The following is a 26,647-nucleotide window of genomic DNA, read 5'->3' on the forward strand; positions in this document are numbered from 1 at the left end:
GGGTACAGACTCAGCACCCCTGAATCTCAACAGGAGGGCTACATTTCTTGTCTTCTGCCAGAGGCTCTGCCCTTCTCAGTGTGTCTCTCCCACAGGTTCTCTTTCTGTTACCCTCACCATTTATGAAGTGTCTGCTGTGTGCCAGGCAGGGTGGTACATGCAGGACAGACAAAGAAAGATGAAAACAACCCCTTCTCTTATGGAGCACAATCTAAAGGGGGAGACGATCCACAAACAGTTATATAAAAACCAGATACAGCCAGGATAACCTGGAGGGAATCAACAGAGAGCCCGCCCTGGCAATAAGAGGGAAGAGAGTTGCCCCCATGCCCCTTGGGGTCATTCTTGGTCTGTCTCTGCCACAGGCGCTTTCTCTCTTTCCTCAGCTCTTGGCACACAGTAGCCGCTTGCTTCCTCAGAGCTGGAGGACTTGCTCGGTCTCCGAGGCCCCAGGACTAACTCCAGGAGTGTCTCTGCCTCTCGGATGGGCTCCCAGTCTATCTCTCTGGCCTCCCTCGGGCTCCACCCCAGGGGTTCCTGGAGTCTCTCCTCCCTCCGCCCCGCCCCCTCCCTGTGGGGTGACTGAGTCCTCCGGCTCACAGGGGGCGCTGTCCGGTCTCGTATGCATACAGGCGCCTGCTGGGGGAAGGCAGGGCTCGGCGGCCCCGGAAGCCGGAGCGGAGCCGGGGGTGCACGCCGGAGACTTGTTCCCAGGGAATCACGGACTCGCCGGAGACCTCCCGACAGCCTGGCCGCCGCCACCGCCTCCATGGGCGCCGAGCACCAAGTCCGCGCCTGCCTGGCCAGCTGCGGCCCCCACACGCCGCCGGCCCTGCGCGAGCTGCTGCGCATGCTCCAACGATTCGCTCGGTGAGCCTGGCCCCGCCCCGAGGCCGAGGCCCCGCCCCCAGGGCCTCTCCCTCAAAGTAGATCCCTCCCCCAAGCGCGAGACCGTCCTTTCAGCTAAGCCCCGCCCTCTCAGCAAGCCAGACCCCGCCCTCTCAAAGCACCACTCCTTCCCTCACCCCCACCCCCCCTGGCTCCGCCCGGCCACCGCGGGAGGGAGTGGAGGGGCCCAGCCACCTCTGGGGAAAGCGACCAGGGGTGTCTCTGGCTTCTGGTCGTGCCTGAATTTGGGGTTCTGGTGGAGGTGAAGGAGGGAGGCCCCCTCCAGCCGCTGCGTGTCTGTCTCTGTGTCTCCCTCTTCTTGGATCAATCAACATTTATTAAGCACCTGCTGTATACAGTCTTGCTGCTGCCCCAGCGTCCCTGCCTCAGTCTCCCCCAAGCCTCTGGGTCTCTCTGTCTCCATCCCCCGTCCTCCCTGCACCCTACAGTCATCTCGGGGAGCGAGTGGGGGAGACTTTGGGGCCCTGATGAAGCCTTCAGCTTTAGGTTTGAGCTGTGCTGGGGATGGGGCTAGGAAAGACCCTCTCCCCAGTCTTGGAGATCTCTGGGTCCTGCCTGGTTCAGGTGGAGTTGGGGGTCTCTGGGAAAACCCAGCTGCTTCATGCCCCACAGAGAAGGAGAGGCGGGTAATGCCATCATGCTGACCAGCCCTGCAGGGGTGAGGAGCGTGGTACCAGAACACTGACCAATTGGGGAGGGGATGCCAATGCCATCACTGACTGGCCCCTTCTCCTGTCTCTGCAGAGCCTCTGGCCGGCGGTGCCAGGAGCAGAGCCTGGCAGAGACTGGTGGGCTCTTGCCTGCCCTGAGCCGGGTCTGGGCTGAGCTGGGTGCCTCTGAGGCCCAGACCTTCCTGCGCTGCCTCCTGAGCTGCCAGCTAGAGGCCATGGGCAGCCTGGGGGCCTTCCGCAAGCTGGAGAAGGTGGGTAGAGCCAAGCAACCCAGGCTGGGCACTGACTATGGGGGTGAGAATGAAGTGGGGAGCCAAATCCTGGACCCTGGGTCCTCCTCCCCTCATCCTAGTGCCGCTAGACATGACTACTTCTGATTCTGGAGCCGAAGGAGACCTTCGAGGCCAGCCAGTTTGACCTGGTCATTTTACAGAAGAAGAAGGGACTGGCCCAAGGACACATGGCCAGGATTCAGACCCATTCCCCTGGGCTAGGCACTGTGCTGGGCTCTGGGGATACAAAGATAAAAGCTGAACTGTTCCTGCCCTCAGGGTACCTACATTTTAGGAGGGAGGCCTCTTAGTGTGGTGGCAAGATCTCTGGATTTGTGTATCCTTTGATACCTGGGTAACCATTGACCCCTCAACCTCTCTGAGCCTGCTTCATCACCTGTAAAATGGGTTGATAATACCTGTACAACCTTCCTTGTAGAGGTCATAGTTATGTGAGAGAGGGTGTGCCAGGCAGTCTGAACCTCCAGTGCTAGAATGGTTTGTGCTAGGAATAAAGGAGAGAGCCTGAGGAAAATCTGAGTAGGAACAGGAGCACTTTCATCCTGGGGGGAGATGCCCTAGGACCTAGGAGACAAGATGCCCTAGGAGACAAGGCTCTGAGAGTCAGAAATGCCCTTAGGCACATGCAAATGCCCTGAGGTGGGAGATGGAACCCACAGTGCAGAAGGGGAGTAAGGAGACAGAGATGGGCACCTCATGGGAGGGGAAGCCTTCAGTACCTGGCCAATGACACTTGGGGAGCTCCTGGAGAGGAGCCTTCTTGGTCTCGAGGCTTGATCAAGGACCTCCCCCCAACTCCCGGACTCACCCCATTTTGGGTGGAATTTCACCCCCGTTTTCCCTTTCATCCTCCAGATTTTGGCCACATTGGCAGCAGGCAGAGAGAGCATGGTATCTGAGGAAGTACCCAGAGTGCTGGGCAACTTGACTGAAGGCCAGCAGGTGAGGGGGTAAAGACAGGGCCTGAGTTCTCAGGACACTGGCCCTCTGAGAGGAGTAGCTGCTCAGGGCTTCCTCCTGCCCACCATGGGTCTTGGGACTGACTGTACTGTGGACATTCACTCATTCCTACACTTCCCTTCTAGGCCCTGGCTCTGGGAGATCTTCGCACAGGTCAGTCCCTTACCCACGTCTCCACACGCTCATCTAGCCTTACACCTTTCTTTTACAGAGGAGGGAGCTGATGCTGTGTTGTCTAAGGAGGGGGTGGCAGTTCAGGGAATGGTTCCCTGTTGCCTCCCTGCCTCCATATCATCCTGGAGATTGGGATCACATCATTGGGGCTGGGGCCAGAGGATGAGCAGGGTTCCCAGCCTTTGTCCTGGGAATCCAGGGCCCCAACTCTGGCCATCCACCTTCTGACCCTCTGCCTTGAGAAGCCTGACAGGGAGGCTGTGTTTGGAAGGACTTTGGGAGGGTGCTGGAGATCCCTTGTTTGCCTACCACCTGATCTCATGGGTCCCACCCTGGTTGTTTACCTTCTGACCCTCTTCCCTGAGAGGCCTGGCACGGAGGCCATGTTTGGAGGGACTCTGAGGGTGCTGGGGATCTCTTGTTTGCCTGCTACCTGACCTCATGGGCCCCCCTTCCCAGTGTGTTTATTCCTGGAGGAGAGCAGCCTGGCCAGAGAACACTGGAAACATGCCTTAGATCCCCTACTGGGCAGCACTGCTTCCACACTGGCCTCTGTGTTACAGGATCCTGCCACGGGGTCCGCAGAGCGGGCCTGCCATGCAGTGAAGGTGAGTGTGCTTCCTTGTTCCCCATCTTCTCCCTGTAACCTTACCCTGACAAGCTGGGCCAGGGGGCCATGCCCGAGCAGTCATGGTAAAAAACCCCAAGGAGTCTGGTGTCCTCTCTCCTACTTATGAACCTTCTAGCTTCCAGTGGTCCACAGGGGGTGGGGCAGGGGCTAACTGATGATCACACTGGGTGATGGACATGGTCTCTGCCCACAGCTGGCCCTCCAGCTTTTCCAAACCATGCCGGAGGAAATGGGTGGCCTGGTCTGGAGTCCGGCAGGCAGTGTGGAGCCCCTGGCAAGCATCCTTCAATCCCTGGTGCAAGTGATCATGGGAAAGGTGATGAGACCCTTTCTGAGACTGAGACCCAGACCTATGGCCCAGGTTGAGGGAGGTGGGGCCTGCTGACTGCCTTCATAACACTGTTCTGCTTCCTCTGTCATCCTTTCTGCAGGTGACCAACAAGGATGCCCGCCTTCTGGCTGGCACAGCCCTGGGCATGCTGGTGAACACAGCCCCCACACTAGAGGCAGGGGCCAGGGCTGTGTCTGAACTGCTGGGGCTGCTTAGCCCAGGTGAGGCTACAAAGGAGAGAGCTGAGAGAGACAGAGAGACTCTCCCTGTGTCCCCAGACCCAAGCCAGACCAGTCTCTCCTGTATTCAGTGTAGCCTCTTGGTTGACACCAAGGGCAAATAGGGCCTTGGGGGACAGTGGGGCCCTCTGCTCAGGGCACAATAGTCTCATTAGGAAAATGGGGGTGTCTCTAGAAAGTAGGCCCTGACTTGAACATCAAGGAGCTGAGCTGTGGTCGAGAGGAGATGATCTGTGCTAAGCTGGACTTGGCCTCAGCCCAGAAGAGCAGGGAGTGGTTGAGGGAACTTCTGCACTTCTCTGAGCAGATTTGTTTGTCCTTAGACCCCGGGGAGCAGAGGCTTGGGGGGCTCCTAATGGCTGTTCCCCCCATGAACTCTGATGAGCTGGAGTACCTGATGCTGAGCCAAGGCCTTCTGACCTCCTGTAGGAGGGAGATCCTGACCTTCAGACCTCCGGGTGGGGAGGTAAGTCCCAGGCTGGACTTGGGGAGCCTGGAGGAGGTGGCAGCAGCAAGGGTGCCCTGGACTGAGGGGTCAGGAGGCCTGTTGTTGTCTCAGAGCAGGTCAGGGATTTGCTGAGTTTCTGCCCTGCCTGTGCTAGCCTCTCCCAGAGGACCCCAGCTTTCTGTTCCTGGGTCCTGGGCCCACTGAGGCCTGCTTTATTCACTGTCACCACCCCCAAACCCCCAGGCCTGCCTGCTGCTTGGAGACCTGAGGCCCCCCATTGGCCTAGGCTGGAGGAAGAAGAGCATGGACTACCGGGCCTCCCTCCTGCAGGGTGAGGACTCCTGGGGGCAGCTCCTGGTCTGTGAGCAGGGCCTGGTGGTGATGGAAGCCTGGGGTCAGTGGGACATTGGCAGTGGTCCAGGTTGGGGTTGAGTAGCAGAGGAGATGATTCTGGAGGCCTGAGGAGAGAGGCTGCCCTCTGGGACTGTTCTGTCCTGGGCCTTGGTGAAGAAAGGGAGGCCACAAGGGCTCTAATCTTGGAGAATGGTCCCAGAGGCATTAGGCTGGACTCTGGGAAGCAGAAAGAAGGAACTGTAAGCCTGGGACTGAGGGGATCTCACCAGACTGCCGTGGGCTGGCAGGAGCAGGGTGGTCAAGACAGAGAGTAGGGCCTGGAGGCCAGGGCTAGGAGGGCTCAGGGCAGCCTGACTCGAGAGAGGAGCCAAGCGTTTCCTGCCCTTCCCAGCTTTCTCTTTGTGGCTGCGGCGGATACAGGAAAGCACCCCAGACATCTGGACTGGCCGACTGCTGAGTGGGGCCTCCCTGGGGGCCCAGCAGCTAACTCAGTTCATCTGGAGCAACACCAAGAGCCCGGTAGGGAGCCCCCACCTTGCCATCTTAGGTGGCCTGAGATCAGGGCCCAGCCAGGCTGGCTCTGGTCCATCTCCTCCCTGTATCTGAGTCTCTCATCCAGAGAAAGCAACCAGAGAGCAAGGCCTGTCCTTATCCCTTGGGCCACCCATGAGGAGGCCCAGGGAAGATAGAGCCAGAGACACTGTCCTTGGCACGCTGCTTGGAAGGGCACGGTCTGATACTATGTGTGATGGAAACACCCCTGGACTAGGACCACCAAAACCTCAACCCTTGGGAGCTTTTGGAAGCCCCTGCCCTATCTGGGCTCAGGGTGCAGGTCCTGTGCCTGTAAAATGAGGAGAGGCTGGGGTGGTGAGAGGTGTCTGGAAAGCCCCTTGTGGGGTGTTGAGAGGTGTCTGGAAAGCCTGCTGTGGGGTGATGAGAGGTGTCTGGAAAGCCCGCTGTGAGGTGATGGAGATAAAACTCTAGAAGGAATCCAACTTCATTGGTTTACAGATGAGACAACTGAGGCCCAGATTGGGGAGGGGGTGCCCTAGGTCACACAGCAATACAAGCTGTCTCCACCCTGGGAGAGTGGGCACCACAGTTGGGTCCATGAGTTTGGGGCAGGGCACTGTGGGGACAGGAGGATGTTGGTGGCTATTTTCTTGGCACACGGAGCCTGTGCCTTCCCCCACAGATGGAAGGCCTGTCCGAGGTCACTCTGCGCTCCTTTAGCCTCTTTCTGGAGCTCTATGGAAAAGAGTGTGATCACCTTGGGGATGATGCAGAGCGGCCCCTCTGTCACGAGCTCCTAGAGAGGGTCCGGGCTCTGCCCTGGCCCACCAAGGCCCGCTACCCAGCCCTCTGTGCCCTGCTGCCCTTGCTGGGCTCTGAGAAGGTGAGTGCTTCCTCCTTTGGGCTGGTCAGAATGGTGGGGAGGAGAGAAAGGAAAGGCTGGAGAGGAGCCCCCAAATTCTATCTGCAGGGAAGGAGCCCCCCATGGTACTAGGAGTGGAGAGTCCCAGCCTGGGCATGCAACATTTCAGCACCATGGCCAGGGATAAGCAGGAGCAGAGCTGGGGGAAGCCCAGGGTCCCTTTGGCCTTCCTGGGTTCCATAGAGGGGTCATGCTGGAGCCTTCTGCTGGATGATGGTAGACTGTGATCCAGGGGGGTGTTTGGGGGAGGGTGGGAGGGTGTGAGCAAGAGCTTTCCCAGCCCGAGGCACTCCCTGGATCACAGCTCCCACATCCTGTGGCCAGCAGGCCCTGCCTGGAGTGAGCAGAGGCCACAGTCCTGTTTTCCTGGGCTTATCAGGGTCAACCTGGGAAGCTGGCACTGTGGCCAATGTGGGTGCTGTTCCTTCAGGTCCTGGCTGCACTCCCTGAGCTCCCGAAACACCTCCTGCTCTGCCTCTCCACCAATCCCCTGTCACCCCCAGCAGTGGACACATACCGCTGCTTCCTCCGTGCCCAGCGGGGAGAGTGGGCCATGGCAGAAGCTGGGGCCAGCGAGGAGGCACTGGCCAAGCAGTGGGCCCGGCACTGGCTGCCAGTGGTGGCTGAGGCTCTCCAGTCCTCAGTGACAGCCCTGCAGGGCCGAGCAGCCAGCTCCCTCCTCCCTCCCACCCTCCGGCTCTTCCCCGCCGCAGCTGGACTCCTGGAGAAGGTGTTTGCAGGCCCAGGGCTAGCCTGCCTGCGGGGCTGGGCAGCCCTGCAGAAGACTCGCAAGGAGCTGGGCCAGGGTCCACCAGCAACTAGCCAAAGCCCAGCTCGTCTGGCTGCATGCCTGGCCTGTGGAGATGAGGCTGTGCGCCTGGCCGGGGCCAGCCTCTTGTGTGGGGGTCCTGGCTCTGCCCAGGCCCCTGGCCCGAAGGAGCTGGCCATGTTCCAGGACTTCCTGTGGCTGAACCTTAGCGGCAACTCAGCATCATTCCGGCAGCTGCTGCAGGTGTCTGTGAGCAGGCTCCTAGGCCGACTTCGGGATGGTGCGCTGGCTGCACTCCGTAGCCAAGGGGCAGAAGGGTCAGGCCCACCCCCGGAGCCTCTCCTGCTCACTGGAGGTGAGCCCATGAGTCCAGCCCTCCTGTACTGCTGATGACTATGGGATCACTGAGAAATGCCACTCCCTCCATCCCTCCTTGTCCTCTCCTGAGTGCTAGGGCAGGGGGATGGAGGCCTGGGGACGTGGGCTTTGGACTGGGAGGGTTTGGGGGACCTGAGGAGGTGGGCTTTGGGATGGAGGAGATTGGGGGGGCCTGGGGAGAGATCTAGGGACCCTGAGGGGGCTAGGCCTTGAGGAGGTGGGCTCTGGGCTGAAGGGCTGGGGGTTGGGGAGGTGGGCTCTGGGCCAGGGGACTAGGGGCTTGAGGAAGTGGGCTCTGGGCCAGAGAACTGGGGGCTGACAGACTACTATGAAACTTTGACTCCCAGGTGGGCTTTGGCCACAGAGATGCAGGAGAGAAGGGACTAGGGGAGCCTCAGGGTGGCAGACTCTACCTGGGGTCTTCCAAGCCTCCTCTTGTCACCTGCAGACTTTGTAGAGTGGCTGCTGCAGCTCAGTATCTCCCAGCTGGGCCCAACCTCAGGATTCCAGCGCCGAAGGACTGCCCTGCTCCTGCTCACAGCCCTGCTGGCAACATGCACAGACAGCTGGAGCCCTGAGCGGAAGAAGGGGCAGCCTCCCCGTGAGTCCTGGCTCCCCTGTGACCGCTGTCAGAGTGCCACCCACTTCCTGTGCAGAGCCCACCCCAATCCCTACCCCTGGGCCTACCTCTCCTGACTCTTTTTCTGCTGCTTCCTTCTGGGGCTGACCTCCTACCCTACTGACCCTTGCTCCCTCCATTGCTGTACAGCCAACATGGTGGCTTTGCTGAGCTGGGCCAGGCGAAGTGGCCGCTGGGACTTCACCTCAAGGGCCACGTTACTGGCCTTGCTCAGTTGCCTTCAGGACAGCACCAGTGAGGTAAGGTGGCTGGCTGTCCTGGGATGGGAACGGGCACCAAGTGGGCTGCCCACAGACTGGAGGTAGAAAGGAAGAGGAAGAGGAGATGGGGCCCTGCTCTCTGGGAACTCTGAGTCTGGTTTAGGAGTGAAGAGCCCTCAAAGACTGATGAGCTCATGATAGGAATGTGTGTCATTGCTAGAGTAGCTGAATGTTTACAGAGCCCTTCTTGTCCAGAGGACCCCTGGCTCTGGAGGCCAAGGTCCAGGGTTCAAATCCAGTCTCTCCCTTCCTTCCCTTTTCTGGGCCTCAATTTCCTCCCCTGTAGAAACAGAGTGGGCCTGGACTCGGTGGCCTCTAGGGTATCATCCAGTTCTAGCACTAGGTGCCAAGAATGATGTTGTCCTAGGAGGCAGGCAGGGCTGCTTAGTCCAGACCTCTGAGCTCACTGAGGCAGGGAACTGTGTGTGGAGAGTCCTTTCACTGACAAAGCTTGGCAACAGCTTGGATTGTTGAAGGGGCTAGGGGCAGGGGAGTCCACAAGGGAGGAGATGAGGATGACCCAGAACCTGTGAGCCTGGGGAAGAGTGAGGAGACCTTCCATAGGAATAGGAGCATTCAGAAAGGGGATTCTGTTTTGGATAGGTTGAGTCCAAGACATCTCTGAGGCATGAGGGGAAAGGTGGATCTGTGATCTGCCTAAATCTGGGCTTAGAAGCAGGGAGACACGTCCATGAGGACGGCTTACCCTTGTCCCCATACCCCAGCAAGCCCTCCCCAAGCCCGGCAGAGCCTGACCCAGTCCCCTCAAGCTTCTGCCTGCTACTTTCCCTCACCCAGATTCGGGAGCCAGCTGCCAGCCTCCTACATCTCTACTTCCCTCCTACTCTGCCCATTGACATGACTAGAGCCCTGCTGGAGCGGGCATGCCAGGCCCTGAGCAGTGCCCGTGGGCAGGAGGTGGAAGCTGGGGCCCTCATGATGCGGACCTTATTGCAAAAGTAAGGCTTTGGGATGGGAGGGGCAAGGTGGACTCAGAGACTCAGACTGCCCTTCCCTTCTTTGTGTACCCACTGGGGCCACTTCAACCCTTAGGGTCTGCCCTGGGCCACCTCTTCCACTCTGCCTCCGAGGTCCACTTCGTGGGAGGGTGCTGGGGCTTGGTGGTCTTGGCCAGGGTTCCCTGAAGCTGGAGGAACCAGGGTTGTTTTCTCTGTCCTGAACCCTAGCGCCACAGACAGTTAATGTATGTTCTCTTTGTCAGAGCGGACAGTGACTCCCTCCAGAAAATAGTCCCCAGGCCCAAGGAGGAGGGCCCGGCCCTGGGCTGCCCCAGCCTCATTCTCATCTCCTACCTTCTCCAACTGCTGCAAGAGCGTCACACTGCGGCCCAGCAAGACCTGCTTCATGCTGCCTGTGTCCAGCCACTCCATGGTGGGGGCTCCTGGGGGATGGAGACCCTCTAACCCTGCTTTCTCCTCTTGCCTGCCGACTGCATCCCCCCTGCCCCCAGTCTCTTTACTGCTCCTGGGTCTCCTGAGGTCTCCTCCTCCATTCTGCTTTCCCCCTCCCACCCCCTGTTCTCTTTCCTTCTCACAGGGTCTTCTCCCCTTTCCCTACTGTGTGGTTCTCTCTTCCCCAGTAGGTCCCCTGTTTCTTCCTTTCCCCATCTACTCTCTTAGGTATCCTTTTTTATTTCTTCTTACCAATCTGTGTCCCCACTTCTCTCTCCTCAGCATTGGGTGCTCCCACTTCTCTCTCCTCACCTTTGTGTGCCCTTGTTTCTCTCTTTTTATCTTTGGGTGCCCTTGTTTCTCTCTCCTAACATTGGGTGCCCCTGCTTCTCTCTCTTGCCCATGGTGTTCTCTCAGTTTTCTCTTGTGCCAAGTACTTTTTCCCTTTTCCCAGCTTGTTGCTCTAGTTCCACGTTTTACTCTCTGTCTTTCCCACAGTGTTCCCCTCAGTTGTCTCCCTATTTCACTGAGTTCTCCATTTCCCTCTGTGTCCCCCCCAGTTCTCTCTCCCTGGACTCTACCCCCACTTTGATCCTTTCCCTCTCACTGTCTTCTCACTCTTTTCTGCACCCTAACATCCTCCAGGTCATTTTCTCCCTGCTGGCTTCCTCATCCCTTCCATCATCCCCCTAGGGTCCTCTACTTGTCCCGCCCACTCTGTGCCCCCCAGGTCTCACTCTTCCCTTCCCTGCTGCCCTTGGCCCCTGCCCACCCTCTCTACCTTTATCCTCCTAAGGATGGTTTCCAGGCGGTCATTGTCAAGGGGGCTTTGGGGCTTTTGACCTCTCAAGGACAGGCTGGGCTAGGAGATGTTCTGGAGCTCGGTGGGGCCGGGCAGAGCTGATAGAGCAGATGTCCCTTTCCCAGGCCCTCTGTGTGCTCTTCGTCGATGCCTCCTGGAGGCCCCCTGCACAGAACGGTCCATGCGGCAGGTGTCTAGGCAGGGGTCTTGGCAGGAGCTGCTCATGGCTATGGTGACGATGCTTGCTGAGGTTGCCTCCTTCCTCTTATCTGTACTGCGGGGCTCTGGACAAGACCTACAGCTAGGTGGGTCCCACCACCATCCTTGCCCCACTGTGAGCCTGGAGGTTCGTTCCCTTGTACCCTGCGACCTGCCCTGCCCTGCTTCCCATACCCTGGTTCCCAGCCCCCAGCTCCCAGCCCCCTGGCTCCTCTGGGAGCTCCTCTCTCTTAGCTCTTGCCCTATGGTGACCCTCAACTGACCCTCATCTTGGCAGCTGCTGCCCCTTCCCTGGCTGACATGGGTGTGGCCATCAATGCTGCTGTGTGGCAAGGCAGAGCCAGGGGCCTGGGATCTGAGGAAGAGGAGGAGGGAGAGCCTCCACTCCTGCTGTCCGAGGAGCAGGGACGCATTCTGACCTGTTGCTGGATCTCTGCAAAGGTAAAAGCAAGGTCACTCAGAGGGCTCTTTGAAGACAGGATTACCTAGTCAGCGGGGGCAGAGGCTCCTATTCAGAGAACAGAGACACCCACTGGGATAGCCTGAGGTGGGCAAGCATGTTCTATGGAAGGGATTAGAGAGGGGGGCAGCCAGGGTGAGTGGGGGCTAGAGGCTGTGATAGACATGGATCAGGTAGAGGAACTGGGGATGTTGAGTGTGGAGAAGGCCGAGGTGGGACATGACAGTTATCCTCAAATACCCCCCCGTTCTGTTGTGTGGAGGAGGGCAGAAGCCAGACTCCCTAAGGGGAAGTTGCAGAGTTGGGTTTAAGTTCAAGTTAAGGAAAAGTGTCCTGATGTTGGGATCTGCTCCAAAGGGGAGTGGGCTGCTGGGGGGTAGGCTCCCCACTCTTGAAGGTCTTCAAAGATGTCAGAGTGGAGATTCTCAGGAGGGTCCTAGTTGGGCTGGAGGCCACTGAACCCCCTCAGCACACAGAGTCTGTTCCTTCCACAGTCTGGCACAGACATAGGCCCCTTCCCCCCTGCCCCAGTCAGGCCTCTAACCTTAGATGGACACGCTCCTTCTCCTCCTACTCCAGGCCCTGCCTCCTATCTGAGATGTCCCTGGGCAGGTGGAGGAGGGGAAGAGTCTGTTGGGGCATACTAGACACATCAGGGTGCTCTCCCTTGGGGGTCACGTTCTCCATACCCCTTGACCTGGACAGGCTACTTCTGCTGCCTGGGGGGAGGCTGACAAGGCTCTTTAGGACTCAGTTTTCATGTCCCCAGCTGGGCTCTTGGCCTGGGGCACTCTCGTTGCTGTGACCTGCAGACTCCCTCACACCCCCATGCTTACGTCCAGGAGATTGGCCTGCTTCTGGGAGGCCTGGCAGAGAAGGTCCTGCCGCTAGCCCCGCTCACTGCTGGCTCAAAGATGATGCTTTTGCCCATGGAGGGTCTGCAGACTGCTGTGGCCACCCTGCAGGGGCTGCTGCTCAGATGTCGCCATTGGGTGAGTGGCTTAAACGCTCAGCCCCCACCATTCCTTTCCCCAACTAGACAGTTGTGCCAGGGGGCCCTAGGCCCCCACAGCTTCCAGCCTCCTGAGGCTGTAGCCCTGGAAGGATGGAAGGGTGTGACTGTGGCTGAGGTGGATCTCAGTGACCAACATGGTCTGTCCTTGCTGCTTTTCCTGGCCTCAGTTTCCTTCACCAACCCTTTCCCATCATGTCCTGTAAAACCTGGCCCGAAGCTTAGCCTCTCACAGCACATTCTACCCAGTCCAAGCCTTCTCCTGACCCTTCTGGTCCTGACCCAGGCCTCCTCACCCTCAGGTACCAGCCCAGGCCTCATCCTGACCCTTCTAGTCCCTACCTGGGCCTCCCCCTGACCTTTCTGGTACTAGCTCAGGCCTCCCCCTAACCCTTTGAGTACCGGCCCAGGCCTTATCCCGACCCTTCTGGTCCCAGCCCGGGCCTCCTCCTGATCCTTTGGGTACCCACCCTCCCCACTCCCTCCCCTCCTTCCAACAGGGAGCTCTGGAGGGTTGTGCTTCTGGCCTCACCATGGTCTGCAGGGCATTGCTGAGCCAGCCTGACCCAGAGCTGCAGGAACTGCCCCAGAAGCTGCTGGCCCAGGTACCTGCCCCTTTGGCTTCTTACCTAGTGCCATCTGCATCCTCCCTCCTTGGGCTCCAGATTGGGCTCACCTTGTGTCTTCACAGGGGCTCTCACAACCCAAGTGAAGCCTAGAGGGCAGAGCAAGGGAGCCAGGCTCACCCCCCCAACACCTCTCCCCTCACTCTGTTCTCCTTCTGCTTATCCTGTCCACTACTTTGTGTCCAAGGGTCTGGAATTGCTGAGGGGTCCACGGAACAGCTCTGTGACACGCCGGGCTGCAGGTTTCCCCCTCTTCATCCAGTGCATAGTGGCGGGAGAATCACCAACTGGTTCCCGGCCCCTGTTGACCTGCTGCGTGGGGACGCTGCTTGAGCTGGCCAATAGGCCACTGCCTCAGGTCTGGGACCAGACACTGGACCTGCCCCAGGTGAGGGCTGTGACACCCATCCTTCCCTGCCTGGGAGGCTAATAGGCCGTGGTCCTTAGTCCTTCTGAGAACCTGGGCCTCATTCTCAGCCCAGACCTCACAGCCTGGCCCCAGGAGCCCACCAGGCAGCCCATGTAGCCCTTGGCTCTGGGCAAACACTGTCCATCTGTCTAGGAGCCCTGGGATCCTGCCTCGATTCCCCCAGAGTCGTTGCTCCCCCACTGGGCACGCCTCCCCCCCTCCCTCTCAGCCATTTCCAAGAAGGCACCACTTCTGTGATCACGAACTCTGAGCGTCCAGGAACTGACCTTGAGCTTTTGTGCCCGCCCCGCCCTGACCCCTAACTCCTCCCTTATTCTCAGTGGGTCCTTAGTTCTTAGCCAGCCTATTCCTGCTGTGCCAGCCATGCTCTCCTTCCTTCCCTCTCTTGATGCCTCAGTGAACCAGGTCACCTGGCCAGCACCCCTCCCCTCATACCCGTCTCAGACCCCAAGTCTGCTAGAGAACATCTCAGCCCTGCTGAAGGCCTGCTTCGTGGTGACCTCACATCATCCAACAAGCTGCAGCAAGGCCGCCCTTCTGCCCCGTCACTGACCCACTGACCATGGAAGGCACAACTACCATCCCTCTGCCCACATGCCACTCACTGTACTCTGCACATGCATTTGTGGGGCCTAAATTAAGAGCCTTAAGTGTCTGGCTAGAGAGACAAGACTAAAAACCAGAAGCCTTAGGGTACAGGTCTATAGGAGGATGGACTGCATGGGAGACCTAATATTAGTTACTTCTCTCCTCTGGGACCCAGATTCCTCCTTTGGAACATGAGAACATTCAGAACGGCCCCTCAGGTCCCTCCAGCCCTGACAACCCCTGTCCTGAGGCCCCTCCAGCTCTGCCATCCCCTGTCCTGAGGCCCCTCCAGCTCTGCCATCCCCTGTCCTGAGGCCCCTCCAGCTCTGCCATCCCCTGTCCTGGGGCCCCTCCAGCTCTGCCATCCCCTGTCCTGGGGCCCCTCCAGCTCTGCCATCCCCTGTCCTGGGGCCCCTCCAGCTCTGCCATCCCCTGTCCTGGGGCCCCTCCAGCTCTGCCATCCCCTGCTCTTTCATCATTTCATGTGGTTCAGGGTATAAAATCAATGCTCTGAATACACCTGGTGCTGTCTCATCCCTGTTGAAGGCCTGTGGGCTGGAGACATCTTAGCTCTTCATCCTGAAAGGCCAGCATCTCCCAGGGATGGGGCTGTGGCCAGGACACCCAGGGAGATGGGTTAGGAGCCCTGAGGGGCCCTGGGTAGGATGACTGGTCTGTTTGCTCTCTGACAGGTCTCTGCTCTGCATGTGCTCCAAGCCCTGGTGCGGGGGGCTAGCCTGGGAGCCCCAATGCTGGAGCAGGCTTGTCCGCTTCTCGAGCTGTGTTTAGGGGTGCTGGGCTCCCCTTGCTGGGCCATGAGGAATGCTGGCACCCAACTCTTCGGTGAGTAAGGGGCTCTACAGTGCTTTCTCCTCCAAGATGGGGTGGGTCAGGGAGGGTCTGGGGGTTATGCCCTGGCAGCCCTTCCTCGGCCTGAGCTGGCGGATGTGCCTCCCCAGGGGCCCTGATGGGTCGGCTACTGGGGCAGAGCCTGAGCCGGGAGGACAGCAGCTCCCACAAAGGCCTGAGTCCAGAGGCTTTTTTCACCCTGTACCCCACTCTGGAAGCTGTTCTCCTGGCCCCCCTGCTGTCTTCCGTGAGCTCCATGGGGGAGAGCCATCTACACCCTTCCCTCCATGCTGTCCTCACCCTCCTGGCCAAACTCCAGCCTGGCACTGAGCATCTGAGCAGGTACTGGGCCTGGGGAGGGTGCGTGGCCTGGAGGGAGGAGAGCCCTTGGGGGCCGGGTCCTGTCCAGGCCGGGGCTCTGCCCAGAAGGGCAGTCTGATCACACCACATGCTGAGCGACTGAGGCTGGCCTGGGAGCACGGAGGTGTTCCAAGGTTTGATCTCTGCTCACCTGGGCCTGGACCACGTTGATGTGGAGATAGGAGGACAGAGAGATGATGGTGTACAACAGAGGTTGCTGCCGCTGCTGCCAAACACAGAGAGGGTGGCATTCCAAGGGGGACCTCCCTTTGGCTTCAGCTCATCCCATTCGAGGTCCCCCCAGCCCCAGCTCAGCTGCCTGAGTCGTTGGGGCAGCTCCGGTCTTGGCCAGGCCAGCAGTGACTGCTGCAGTGCTGAGTTCATGCAAGCCTGGCCAGGTCTGCAAGTGGGCATGGCCCCTTGTCCCTGGGGCCCTACAGGGGCCAGAGGCCTCACCAAGCATTTGACCTTGTTTATAGCTCTGTGGCCCGGTTCCAGGAGTGCTTACTTCATCTCTCGGCAAGTCCAGTCTATGCTACACGGGCCATGGCCGCCCAGGCACTAGTGCCCTTTGTGCCTCTGGAAGAATTGGAGGCTGTCCTACTGCACCTGCTGCGGGGGCTAGCAGAGCCCAACCCCCACAACGTGCTTCATGGGCGGCTGCTGCAAGCCTGTGCCCTCCTGTCCCAGGATGATGCCAGGTGAGCCCGTCTTGGGGGCTTTCTCCTTCTCCCTCTCTTGGTGGGAACAGCAGGCCATGGCACTCAAGGACAGCACCTGCCCTGGTCTGAGGGGCCATCGAGGTTGGACGATGCTGGATTGAGGCCCCAGCACAGGGCAGAAGCTAGGGTGGGTCCAGAGGGCCTGCTGGGCCCATGATCAGTGCTTCCCCAGTGTAGAGTGACTGCCTCTGGAGGTGGCGGGGGCAGAGCTCAGAGTGGGCCAGGATGCTGCTAGGGATCTGCCTATCTGGCCATGGCAGATGAGGCTGGGCTCTGGGTTTGGCCTCCAGGTGAGATACTTCTTGGCTGTGTGTCCTTGAACTAGTCACTGCCCCTCCAGCTCTGCCTCCTCATTTGTCAGATGAAGGGTTTAGACTCAGTGCTCCCTAAGGTCCAGTATGTGGGGCCTGAGACTGGGAGCTGAAAGGGAGTTCCTTAGGAAGCCTCAAGGTTCCCGCCCCATCATTTGATAGACAGGGAAACCAAGGCCAGGGGAAGTGAAATGACTTGTCTAAGGTTGCACAGCTGAGCGTTAGAGGTGAGATTTGACCCTAGATCCTCTGCTTGGGACTGAGGCTGAGCCCAAGTCCCCGTATTATGGAATGCCCCTGAGACTCAGGCTCAGACCCTTTAATGGAGATGGTGTGTGGGCGTCAGTGAGAAGCCAGAGAATGTTAGTTCTTCCTCCTCATTATGAAGGGGGGGTCTGCCCAGGGTCTCCTGGGGGGTCGCTCACATCAGAGCCGGGCATGGGGGTCTGCCCAGGGTCTCCTGGGGGGCGCTCACATCAGAGCCAGGCATGGGGGTCTGCCCAGGGTCTCCTGGGGGGGGCGCTCACATCAGAGCCGGGCATGGGGGTCTGCCCAGGGTCTCCTGGGGGGGCGCTCACATCAGAGCCGGGCATGGGGGTCTGCCCAGGGTCTCCTGGGGGGGGCGCTCACATCAGAGCCGGGCATGGGGGTCTGCCCAGGGTCTCCTGGGGGGGTGCTCACATCAGAGCCGGGCATGGGGGTCTGCCCAGGGTCTCCTGGGGGGCGCTCACATCAGAGCCGGGCATGGGGGTCTGCCCAGGGTCTCCTGGAGGGCGCTCACATCAGAGCCGGGCATGGGGGTCTGCCCAGGGTCTCCTGGAGGTACAAAAGCTTTAGGTGTATGGAGGGACAAGCACAGCATTCAGGCAGGTCTGTTAGCACGAGGCTGGTCCTTTGTGACTGAGGACACAAAATCACTTAGGGATGAGGGTGGGCTTCCTGAAGGAGGTGGCTGGGCTGAGGTCTCTGAGGGATGGTGGTGAAGACACAAGGCCCTGGGCACCACTGTGGGCTGAGCCTGCGCTTTTCTGTCCATAGCCAGGCCTTCCGGGGCCTGCAGACGGTTGTGCATCAGGCAGAGGCTGCCCTCTGGCTGCTCACACCCACTCAGCGCTGCCCGCTGATCCGTTCAGCCTACCTACAGCTCCTTTCCCCACTGACCAGCAGCTGCAGCAAGGACTTCCTGAGGCAGGTTGAGGCCACTGTGACCCAGGAGCTGGGCCCCTCAGGGCCAGATATTCAGGTAGAAGCCTGGCATGTAGAACCAGACTTGGGGCTCTGGGGAGGCTAGACTGGCTCATCTTGTGGTCTGGGGCCAGGCCTAGACTGACCTAATTGGGGGCCGTCTGAGGCCAGGTCAGAGGACAGCAGGGAGGATCAGGTCCTCTCTGGCCTCAGTAGCTATGACATCATTGTCAGAGATGTATCCTGATGCCATGTAGGGAGGAGGAGGGCGCCCTGTCTGGAGCCAGAGCCCAGGGTAAGTCCATCAATAAGTGCCCACTGCCATGGGTGAGGGGGGAACGGACTGTGATCAGCAGCAGTGGAGAGGAGGGGAGCCCCAGGGAAGGCACCGGTCCAGAGTGAGAAGCATATGATTGCCCCCATGTTGCAGAGAGGGAAACTGAGGCCCAGAGAAGTTAAAGGACTTGCTCACAGTTATATAGGCAGTAAGTTCATAGGATCATCATTTTAGACCTGGGACTTCAGGGACCACCTAGCATAGGGATGGGGAATCTGCGGCTTCATGGCCACATGTGGCCCTCTAGGTCCTTGAGTGTGGCTTTTTGATTGAGTCCAGGTTTTACAGAATAAATCCTTTTTTTAAGGATCTAGTCTGTGAAGTTTGGCCACATGTGGCCTCGAGGCCACAGGTTTCCGAGCCCTGGGCTAGCACCACCCCCTCATTTTAGAGAGGTTCACAGGCCCTAAGAGGGGAGGGTTACAGAGGCAGAGCCTGAGGGGCAGAAAGCCCAGGACCTCATGGTTCCATGTGGTGTCCTTTCCTCTGGCCTACACTGCCATACAGAAGCCAAGCCCAGGTGAACACTCCCTGGCTGAGAGGGGGGCAGGGCAGGGGACACGGTACATGTTCAGGCCATGTCAATTGATGGGCTCTGCTTGGTTCTCAGGTAGGTGCCAGTGTGCTGCGACAGGAGAGTGCCAGGTTCCTCTGCAGGGAGGCAGGGAGGCTGGCCGATCCCAGCCGAACCCAGGCCCTGGGCTCCCTACTGCGAGGGTCCGACCCGGAGGTGCACCAGGCCATCTTGGCCTGGGTGCTGGAAGAGGGGCACCACTGCAAGCCTGTGGCAGGCGTTCTTCAGGCCCTGCTGCTGGTGAGTATCCGCTCTTGGCCTCTTCCTTCTCTGGGTCCTCTCTGCCTACTTCTGTGTGTGAGCTGACCCTGAGAGGCAGTAACTGCCCTGAATGCATTCCGGTGCAGTGAAGGCAGCAGGAACTGTTGGGAACTCAGCCGCCCAGGGGCGGGAGAGGGGATAGAGAAGGAGCAGACAAAGCCCTAGCTGTCTTAATGCCCTGAGCAGGAGCTTGTTTGTGGCCTGGCATCCGCACCTGGGATTGCTTGCTGAGCTGGATCAGTGTTGGGGGAGCCATGCCACCCACACTGCAAGGCCCAGGGGCCAGAGGACCCAGCAGAGCTATGCTGGGCCCTAAGCCTGATTCTTTGGCTTCCCCCTCAGGAGACCCTGTGGCCGGTGCTGCAGGATGGAGGCAACCCAGAAGGCCTGAAGCTGCACCTGGAGGCTTTGGTGCGTCTGCATGAGGATCACTTGGCCCACAGTGACCAGCTCTCATCAGCCCTGCCCCCAGCCTGCCTGGAGCGACTGCTCTCCCTGGTAGAGATGGCCAATGCCAGCCCCACCCTTCTGGGCAGGGCACTGTGTGCTCTCAGCTTGCTCCTGCCCCTGGGGTAAGACCCTCTCACCCCTCCCCTCATTGCCTTCACTGGGCTCTGACCCAACTCTAACTGGGGATGGGAGGAGGAGGCACTCAGTGCCAGAATCTCTGGAGCCCTTACCTTGGAGTCAGAGGAGCTGGGTCACATCCCACCTGCTCTTTAGGATTGGGATGACCTTCAGCAGACACCTTCCTTTCCTGAGCCTCAGTTTACTCATCTGCAAATGTGGGGATTGGGCTAAATGACCTCTTGGGTCCCTTCTGGCTCTGTGATCCTATGACCTTGACCTTGAACCCCCAGCTCAGCTCCTTGCTTTCCCTTCAGCTCTGGACCTCAGTGTCCCCATCTGTAAATCAAGTGGGTTAGACAAGGTGTTGTTAAAGTTTCTGCCCAGTCCCAGCAGCTCATGAGTCTTGGACAATCCCTCTGTCCCCATAGATGAGTCACTTCCCTTTCTCTGAGACTCAGTTTCCCCATCTGTAAAATGGAGGTGACAAGCCCTGCATCCCCTCTCTCATACGATTATGTCTGTAAAGGGTTTGTGACCCTCACAGTACATCAAGGGTGCTATCAGCTGTGGAGGCCAGACAAACCTGCTGTTAGACACACTCTTTTGTGATAAGGCCCCTCAAGAGCCAGGAAGCCCTAGGCCAGGTGAGGGCTGATGGGGAAGGCCATCAGCCCCTGCAGGGATCAGGGATGACCTCCTGGAGGAGGTAGCATTGGATTCAGAGTATAAAGGGGAACCAGGTGTTCTAGCCTCACTTGTGAGGGGGTCGGGGGGACACACAGCTGCCATCAGATATCTGAAGGTGGTCATGGGAAGGGGTGTCAGGGTTGTTCTGCGCGTCCTCAGATGGTGGGATCTGGCTTTCTAGAGACAGATTTAAGTGTGTGCTCAGCCACAGGCTGCCCAAACAGGCAGTGAGCTTCCCGTCCATAGGCGGAGGCTGGTAGGGTATGGAGGCAGGCTGGAGGACTTGGGTTCACGTCCTGCGCTGTGACCTCTGAGCCTCAGGCAGCTCATGCAGATACTAAGTGACACACAAGTGGCTGCTCTGCATCAGGGGCTGGTGTTTCCACACCGAGAGTTCCCCACACCCCAGAGACCCCAGGCCCAGGCCAAAGAGGATCAGTGGCAGCGCACATTTCTTTAGCGCTTCAGAGTCAACAAATTGCTTTCCTTTAAACAAGGGAAGGAGAGTGGGCTTATGATTCCATTTGAGAGAGAGGGAGAAACTGAGGCACTGAGGAAGTGAGTGTGGTGCGCTGCCTGTTGAACTCACATCCATCCTTCATTTTTCTCTTACTCTCTGTCCAGGACGACCTTTCCTTTACACAGTTGTCCTCGTCCATAAGATTCTTTTGTTTCCCCTTTCTTCTTTCTGTATCAACAGGACTGGGACTCAAACCCAGACCCAGGGCTCTTTCCTACCTTTGATCTGATTTCTGGGAGCACAGGGCTCACTTTGTGGGCCCTCCAGGGTGGCTTTGCTCTCACCATGACAGCATCCCCCCTTTCTGTCTTTGTGCCTCTCCCAGGCCCGAGGACCTCCCTGCCCTGGGCCGCTGGAGCCTGGTTCTTGAAGGTTGGAGTGAGCCCTGTGCCTGTGAGGAGCTGAGACTGGCGGCAGCACAGTCCCTCCGCCTGGCCGGGACCTGGGTGGTAGTCACAGCCTTGGCGCATTCTGTGTCTGCCCTGTCAGCCCTGGCTCTCAGGTAAGCTACTTCAGGGCCTCTAGGGATGGGCATGGGGCACAATGGCCAACTTTGGTACCAGCCCCCATCAGGGGCTGAAGGGAAACCTGGGAGGGCATCGACTGTGGGACTGGGCCTGGCTAGCCTGGAAAAGTCTCAGGGGAGCCATGAAGGGCTGTTAGCTGGCCCAAGGGCAATAGCCAGAAGCACTGGAGAGAAGGTTGTACAGGGCCACAGGAGGAAGGCTTAAATTGGAGTCATGGCCTGGGTTCGAATTCCAGCGCTACCCCCTTACCAGCTTCATCTCTCTGGGCCTCAGTCTCCCCTTTTGTAAAATGAGGGGGTTGAACCCAAGGGCCTTGAAGGGCCTTTCCGGGCCTCCAGCTGTGTCCTCTAGGCTGTGAGGAAGCAGATTTGGGGTTAGCGTTAGGGAAATTGACCCCAAATGGCAGGGGCCATTGGCTCCCCCATTGGGAGTTTGCAGCTGAAGGCTGGTTAGCCATTTGTCAGGAAAACCTCAGTCAGGTCTGGCTTCGGGGAGATGTTCCAGCTATGCTCTATGTTGGCACCAGGAAGGGGGGAAACACGATCCCTGCCTTCACGGACCTCACTGTCCCTCTGGTGAGAGGAGACTCATGCATTAAACAGACAGAGAGCAGGACACTCTCTAAGGAGGCGGATTTCAGACCAAGACTCAGATAGAGCTTCCTCGCAGTCAGATGGAAGGTTTGGTGATGTAGTAAACTCCCCATCGCTGAGAGTGACCAAGGCCAGACTGAATGGCCTCTTGCTAGGGATAACATGGCGGGGGCATTGTGCATGATGTGGAAGGCTAGACAGTCCCTTCGAGTCATCTGGAGCAGGTGAGCAGCACCCAGCTATGAATGGGGTCTTTTAACTGTAGATGAGGAGTGCAAAGAGGCCAGCCTGTTCAGAAGCCCAGAGGCAGGAAATGGGGTGCCCTATATGGAGAACAGCAAGTGTGCCAGTCTGGCTAGGATGAGAAAAGGGAGAACATGGTGTGGGCCAGTGTCATCAAAGTGGACTTTGGGGAGGAGGTGACGATGCTGGTCCAGATGGAGCTGGGCAGGCCAGCCAGCCTCTCTGACGGCTGCTGGCAGGTGTTCTTGGGCAGAGAGAAGCAGCGAATTTATTAAGCACTTACTATTTGCTAAACACAAGTGATGGGCACACAAATACAGAAACAAGAGATGGTACCTGCCCTCTAGGGGAAGACGACTCATTTGGGGAGGGTGGCGGCCAGGGACCGAGCGGTGTTTTGGAGTGAGAGGTCACAAGGATGGTGTGGAAAGCCATAGGGCAGCAAAGTCATTGACATGACTTCTCCTGAGGCAGTGGTAGTGGTGATTTGATGATAATTCTGAGAGGGAGAGGTGGAAAGGTGGTGGTTCAGGAGAGGCTGTGAGGGGTGAGGGCAAGAACTCTCGAGAGCCAGGATGCCACAGTGAGAAGAAAACACCTGGGACCATGAGAACAAGGTTTGTGTCTTGCTGGCTGTGTGACCATGAAATCTCTTTGGGCCTTGGTCTCTTTAATCTGCAGAATGGAAATCGAGGCTCCTAGCTCTAGAACTAGAAGGAGCCTCAGACCATCTGACATCTCCAGTCCTAGTGAAGGCCACTTCAGAAACGCTGATGTGGAAGGGCAAGCCTTATGTCCACATGCACACTAGAGACTGGGCAGCTCTGTCTGCTCTCATGGGCTGGCAGAGGAGAGGCTGGTGCCCTTGGCAGCAGCTGCCGTCTTTCTCCTCCTTAGCTCAGCTCCCCTGTCTCTAATAGAAATATCACTCTTTTCTTCTGCTGACACCCTTGGACGTGCCCTGGCTTCCCTGACCTTACCTTTCCCCTCAGGCTTCTGAACGCTGGCATTTTCCTGCTGCAGGACGAGGACCAGGCAGTGAGGCTGGAAGCATCCATATTTGCTAGTCTGCTGGCCCAACAGATGGGAACCCAGCCCTGGGAGGCTGGAGTGACGCTGCAGGCCAACCAGGGGCTGCTTCTTCTGCTGCAGGTCATTGGGACACACTTTGGGGCCTGTGAGGACACCTGGCCACTTCTGATGCTCCATCTCCCCCAGTGGGATCTGGAGGGCCTCTTGGAGGAGGTGGATGCTAGCCGGTGAGGCCCTGGATCTCCCCGTACATGCTCAGTGTCCCTTGGAACACACTGACTGCTGGACGTGAGCCAGTGAAGGCTTAGGTCCTCCCTAGAGTAGGCCAGTCGCTAGAAGGGGGCTAGCATGGGAACAACTAGAAGGGGGCTAGCCTGGGCCAGCAGCTAGAAGGGGGCAAGTCAGACCAGGGAGTCCGTAGGCTCTGCGCAACTGAAGGAGAGAGGCAAGCCTGGCCCTGGGGCCACATGGTATGGGGAGGCCAACTCAACTCACTTATTTTCTTAGAGCTGATTTGAGTATGGTGCCTGGTAAACCTCACAGCTCTGTGCAGGCTAGAGCTGTTCTTTTGCTCTGCCTGTGATTCCCCTGCAGTAGGGCCCTGGGGGTGGGTGATCGTCAGCCAGGTCTGTGCAGGCCGAACTTGCTGAGCTCTAGGTGCGGGTCAGGGCAGGGACCTTCTGAGGCAGGGTTGATGTGGCTCTCGCTTTCCTAGGCCCCCCAGCCTCTATGAAGAGGATGGAGTCAACTTCTTTGCAGAGCCAGCTGTGTTTGCCCAGGTCCTGCTCCCCTTCCTGCTCCAGCTGCTAGACAGATCTGAGGATGGAGCACCCCTCAGGGCCCAAGCCCGGCAGTGGGCAGCTGCTCGGGGCCCCACGGTCCTCCAAAGCCTCCGGCACTGCTGCCTCTGGTGGAGTCAAGGTAGGTGGGAGAGGGGCAGTCCAGAGGTGCAAACCAGCCAGCAGAAAAGTTCTCTTCTGGGTGTAGAGGCCCCAGCAAAAGTTCTGTGCCAAGCCCAGGCTTGGGGAGTGTCAGTAGCACTTGTTCTGGCCAGAACCCTGAGGGGCTTCTCCTCCTAGACTGATTTTTTTTTTTGACTAGGTAAAAGAGGTCATTCTTTGCCTCCTTTCTTACCTAGCCTTAATCACTGAGTGGGGATTGCCTCAGACAGACTGAGACCTGGGAAAGATCTTAGCTTAAAAAGGCCAAGGTCCCCCAGTGCATCCTGGGCCATCTCCAAGTATCCTGATCCATAACTTGCCACTGGACCCAGATAGCTCTGGAGGAAAAAGTGAGGCCAGTGACTGCACAGCCCTCCCTCACTTCAATCCAATTCACTTTCATGTCACGGCATCACCTCCCTGGTGTCATGGTCCTCTTCCAGAAGAGAAGGAAGGACAAACAACACCAAATGTAGACCTGGGCCCTGCCCTCAGGGAGGTCATAGTTAGGGGCAGGGCAGCAGAGAAGGAGCAGACCTGGGTCAGACCCTGGCAGGGACTGGGGGAGGGCCAGACTGAGGCATTCCGGCAGGGAGCACAGCCCAAGCAAAGGTGGGAATTCTACATGTATTCAGGACCTCCTGTGCACAAGGTCTAGTATCAGATGCTAGAGACACAGAGACAAAAACCAAACAATCTCTGCCCTCAAGAAGCTTTCTTTAGTAATGAATTTGGTGTGTGTGTGTGTGTGTGTGTGTGTGTGTGTGTGTGTGGCTGTGGGAGTGTATAGATGGGGCGCAGGCTGAGGGAAGGCTGGCTCAGGAGGTTGGAGTTGACTGAGAGCTGGGCTGGGGGAGATTGGAGAGGTGGGGCAGAGCTCACAGAGACATGCCCTGCTGGGCATTGTCCAGGGCCCGGGGCCTTCCTTTGGGGAAGCTGTGCTCAGACCGGAGGCTGGCCAGGATGTGGCTCCTTGTGCTCCTGGCTGAGCATCCCTGGCCTCCCTCTCACTCCCCATCCCACCTCCCTGCTTGTTTCAGAACATGCTGGTGCTCTGTTCCTGAAGGCCCTGGGCTGTCCCAAGGTTCACATGGCCCTTACTGTGCTGCTGGTAGAAGCCGAGCTCTTGGTGCGGGTCTTGGAGGCCCTGCAGGCCAGTGGGGTGATGGTGCCTGGAGCTGACTTCTCTCCTCAGGATCTGAGACAGGCCTGGAAGCGGGCTCGGGCCCTGCTCACCCAGCACGGCATGGCTCCCCAGCTGAAGGATAGCAGGAGGCTAGGACTGGACAAGAGGCCACACACTCTTATTGATGGCACCAGGTGATCACCAAAGAGGAGGGGCTGCTGTGCATTCTTGGTGGCCTGAGGGAGCATGAGCCCAGGCACAAGGATGTCTGGGACAATGTGTGACACAGAGCCCCCAGGGACTTCTCAGTGGCCCCGAGCACCTCCCCCATTGGGGGGGGCACCCATCTCCTTTGATGTCCATCCCCCTCCATAGCCACCTGGGACAGAGCCTTATCAGGCCATGAGGGCAGAGTGGCCTGGAACCGGGGCTCTGGGCTCATTGGAGAGTTCTGTAGGTCACAGAGTGTTAGCCTTGGAAGGGACCTTGGAAGCCAGCTAGCTGATCCAACCCCCTTGTTTTACAGAGGATGAAACTGAGGCCCAGGGAGGGAGGGGAAGACACTTGTCCAAAGATCATGCAGTTAGTGACAGCTCCATCATTAATGATGATCAATCAATCAGTAATCAATAAACATTTCATAAGCACCTACTATGTGCTACTAGATGAGAATGATGACATTCCAAGGGTTGGAAAGGGCTCACTTCATAAGCACCCTGGGATGTCTGTCAGTAGGTCATGCTACTCTGATCACCCCCATTTTACAGATGGAGAAGTTGAGGCTCAGGTAAATGCAGCCATTTGCCCTCAGTTACACAGGTTGTCCTAGTTAGAGTGAGGACGTGAGTCCAACTGAAAAGCCAATGCCCTCTCCCTTACATCCTGTGTGGTCCAGCCTTTGTTTTCTCCTCCATAAAATGGGGATTATCTTGGGGGCCCTTCCTGGCCCTGACATTCCAGGTCCTGAGGCTGCATGGGCCATGGTTGTCCCTCTGGATCATGGAGAGCTTGGATAAGGTGATCTCTAAGCATTCTTCCAGGTTGGGTCATATTGGCCAGCTAAGGCAAAGATATGCATGATTCAGTCTTCCTGCAGAGACCCCTGGTTTCAGACTGGAGCTATCCCTCTCTGCCCGCCCCCCCCAATATGACTTGTACATTAAAGAAATGGAAACACACCATTTATAGAAAAATATGTATTTTATAATATGGTAATCATGTGTAGTCATTTGTCAGTCCATACCTGGATTTTTTCCATCCAAAGTGATCTCATTTCTTGAGGGGAGAGGGGGGTTGGGGGAGGCATTTATCTTGGGGCCAGATAGGTAGTACAACCATGTATTAAGTGCCTACTATGTGCCAGGGGCTGGAGGAAGCCAATCCCTGATTGGTTAATGGGAGAGACAATAAGGACGTGGAAATACATGCAATACAAATGCAAGAAAATACAAAGTGGTTAAAGGCAGTAATTTGGGAGGGACGGAGGGTTCTAGCAGTGGGGGAGGGGGACCAGGACAGGCTTTGTGCAGCAGATGATGCTTAAGCTGCATCCTGATGGATTCTCTGAAGCAAGGATGAGGAGGGAGGGCATTTCAGGCAGGGAGGACAGCCTGTACAAATGTCTGGAGATGGAAGACAGAATGGAGATGAGGAGGAAAGCATTCCTGGCCCATGCTGCCTCCAGTCTCTCCCTCAGGTGCCTGGCTGCTTCAGCTAAGCCGACTTACCTGCCTGTTCAGGAGTGGCAGGTGGTTGGCAGTTGGTG

General features: G+C 58.1%; 1 protein-coding gene across 3 annotated transcripts; it reads left to right on the forward strand.

Annotated features, from left to right (window-relative positions):
- Positions 1–521: 521 nt before the first annotated feature.
- LOC140498977 (tRNA (32-2'-O)-methyltransferase regulator THADA-like) lies at positions 522–26,060 on the forward strand. Of its 3 annotated transcripts, none has more exons than XR_011965234.1 (31): positions 522–870; positions 1,654–1,831; positions 2,729–2,815; positions 2,959–2,986; positions 3,467–3,615; positions 3,832–3,954; positions 4,070–4,190; positions 4,532–4,674; positions 4,900–4,987; positions 5,402–5,529; positions 6,209–6,409; positions 6,879–7,572; positions 8,044–8,196; positions 8,365–8,474; positions 9,294–9,454; positions 9,718–9,887; positions 10,835–11,014; positions 11,206–11,369; positions 12,231–12,380; positions 12,901–13,005; positions 13,214–13,414; positions 14,737–14,887; positions 15,004–15,235; positions 15,733–15,954; positions 17,325–17,529; positions 18,419–18,622; positions 18,986–19,215; positions 20,746–20,922; positions 22,807–23,042; positions 23,531–23,736; positions 24,797–26,060. XR_011965234.1 is itself a non-coding variant. In XM_072599811.1 (31 exons), exons 1-31 carry the CDS (start codon positions 623–625, stop codon positions 25,078–25,080), a joined length of 5,760 nt encoding a protein of 1,919 aa, XP_072455912.1. In that variant the 5' UTR covers positions 522–622; the 3' UTR covers positions 25,081–26,060. The 3 variants fall into 3 exon arrangements, 1 of the variants encoding a protein (XP_072455912.1); XR_011965233.1 differs by having other exon boundaries at positions 22,936–23,042; XM_072599811.1 differs by having other exon boundaries at positions 22,776–23,042.
- The last annotated feature ends 587 nt before the right edge of the window (positions 26,061–26,647 follow it).

Source organism: Notamacropus eugenii, chromosome 4 (genome assembly GCF_028372415.1).
Source record: "Notamacropus eugenii isolate mMacEug1 chromosome 4, mMacEug1.pri_v2, whole genome shotgun sequence".
NCBI lineage: Eukaryota > Metazoa > Chordata > Mammalia > Diprotodontia > Macropodidae > Notamacropus > Notamacropus eugenii.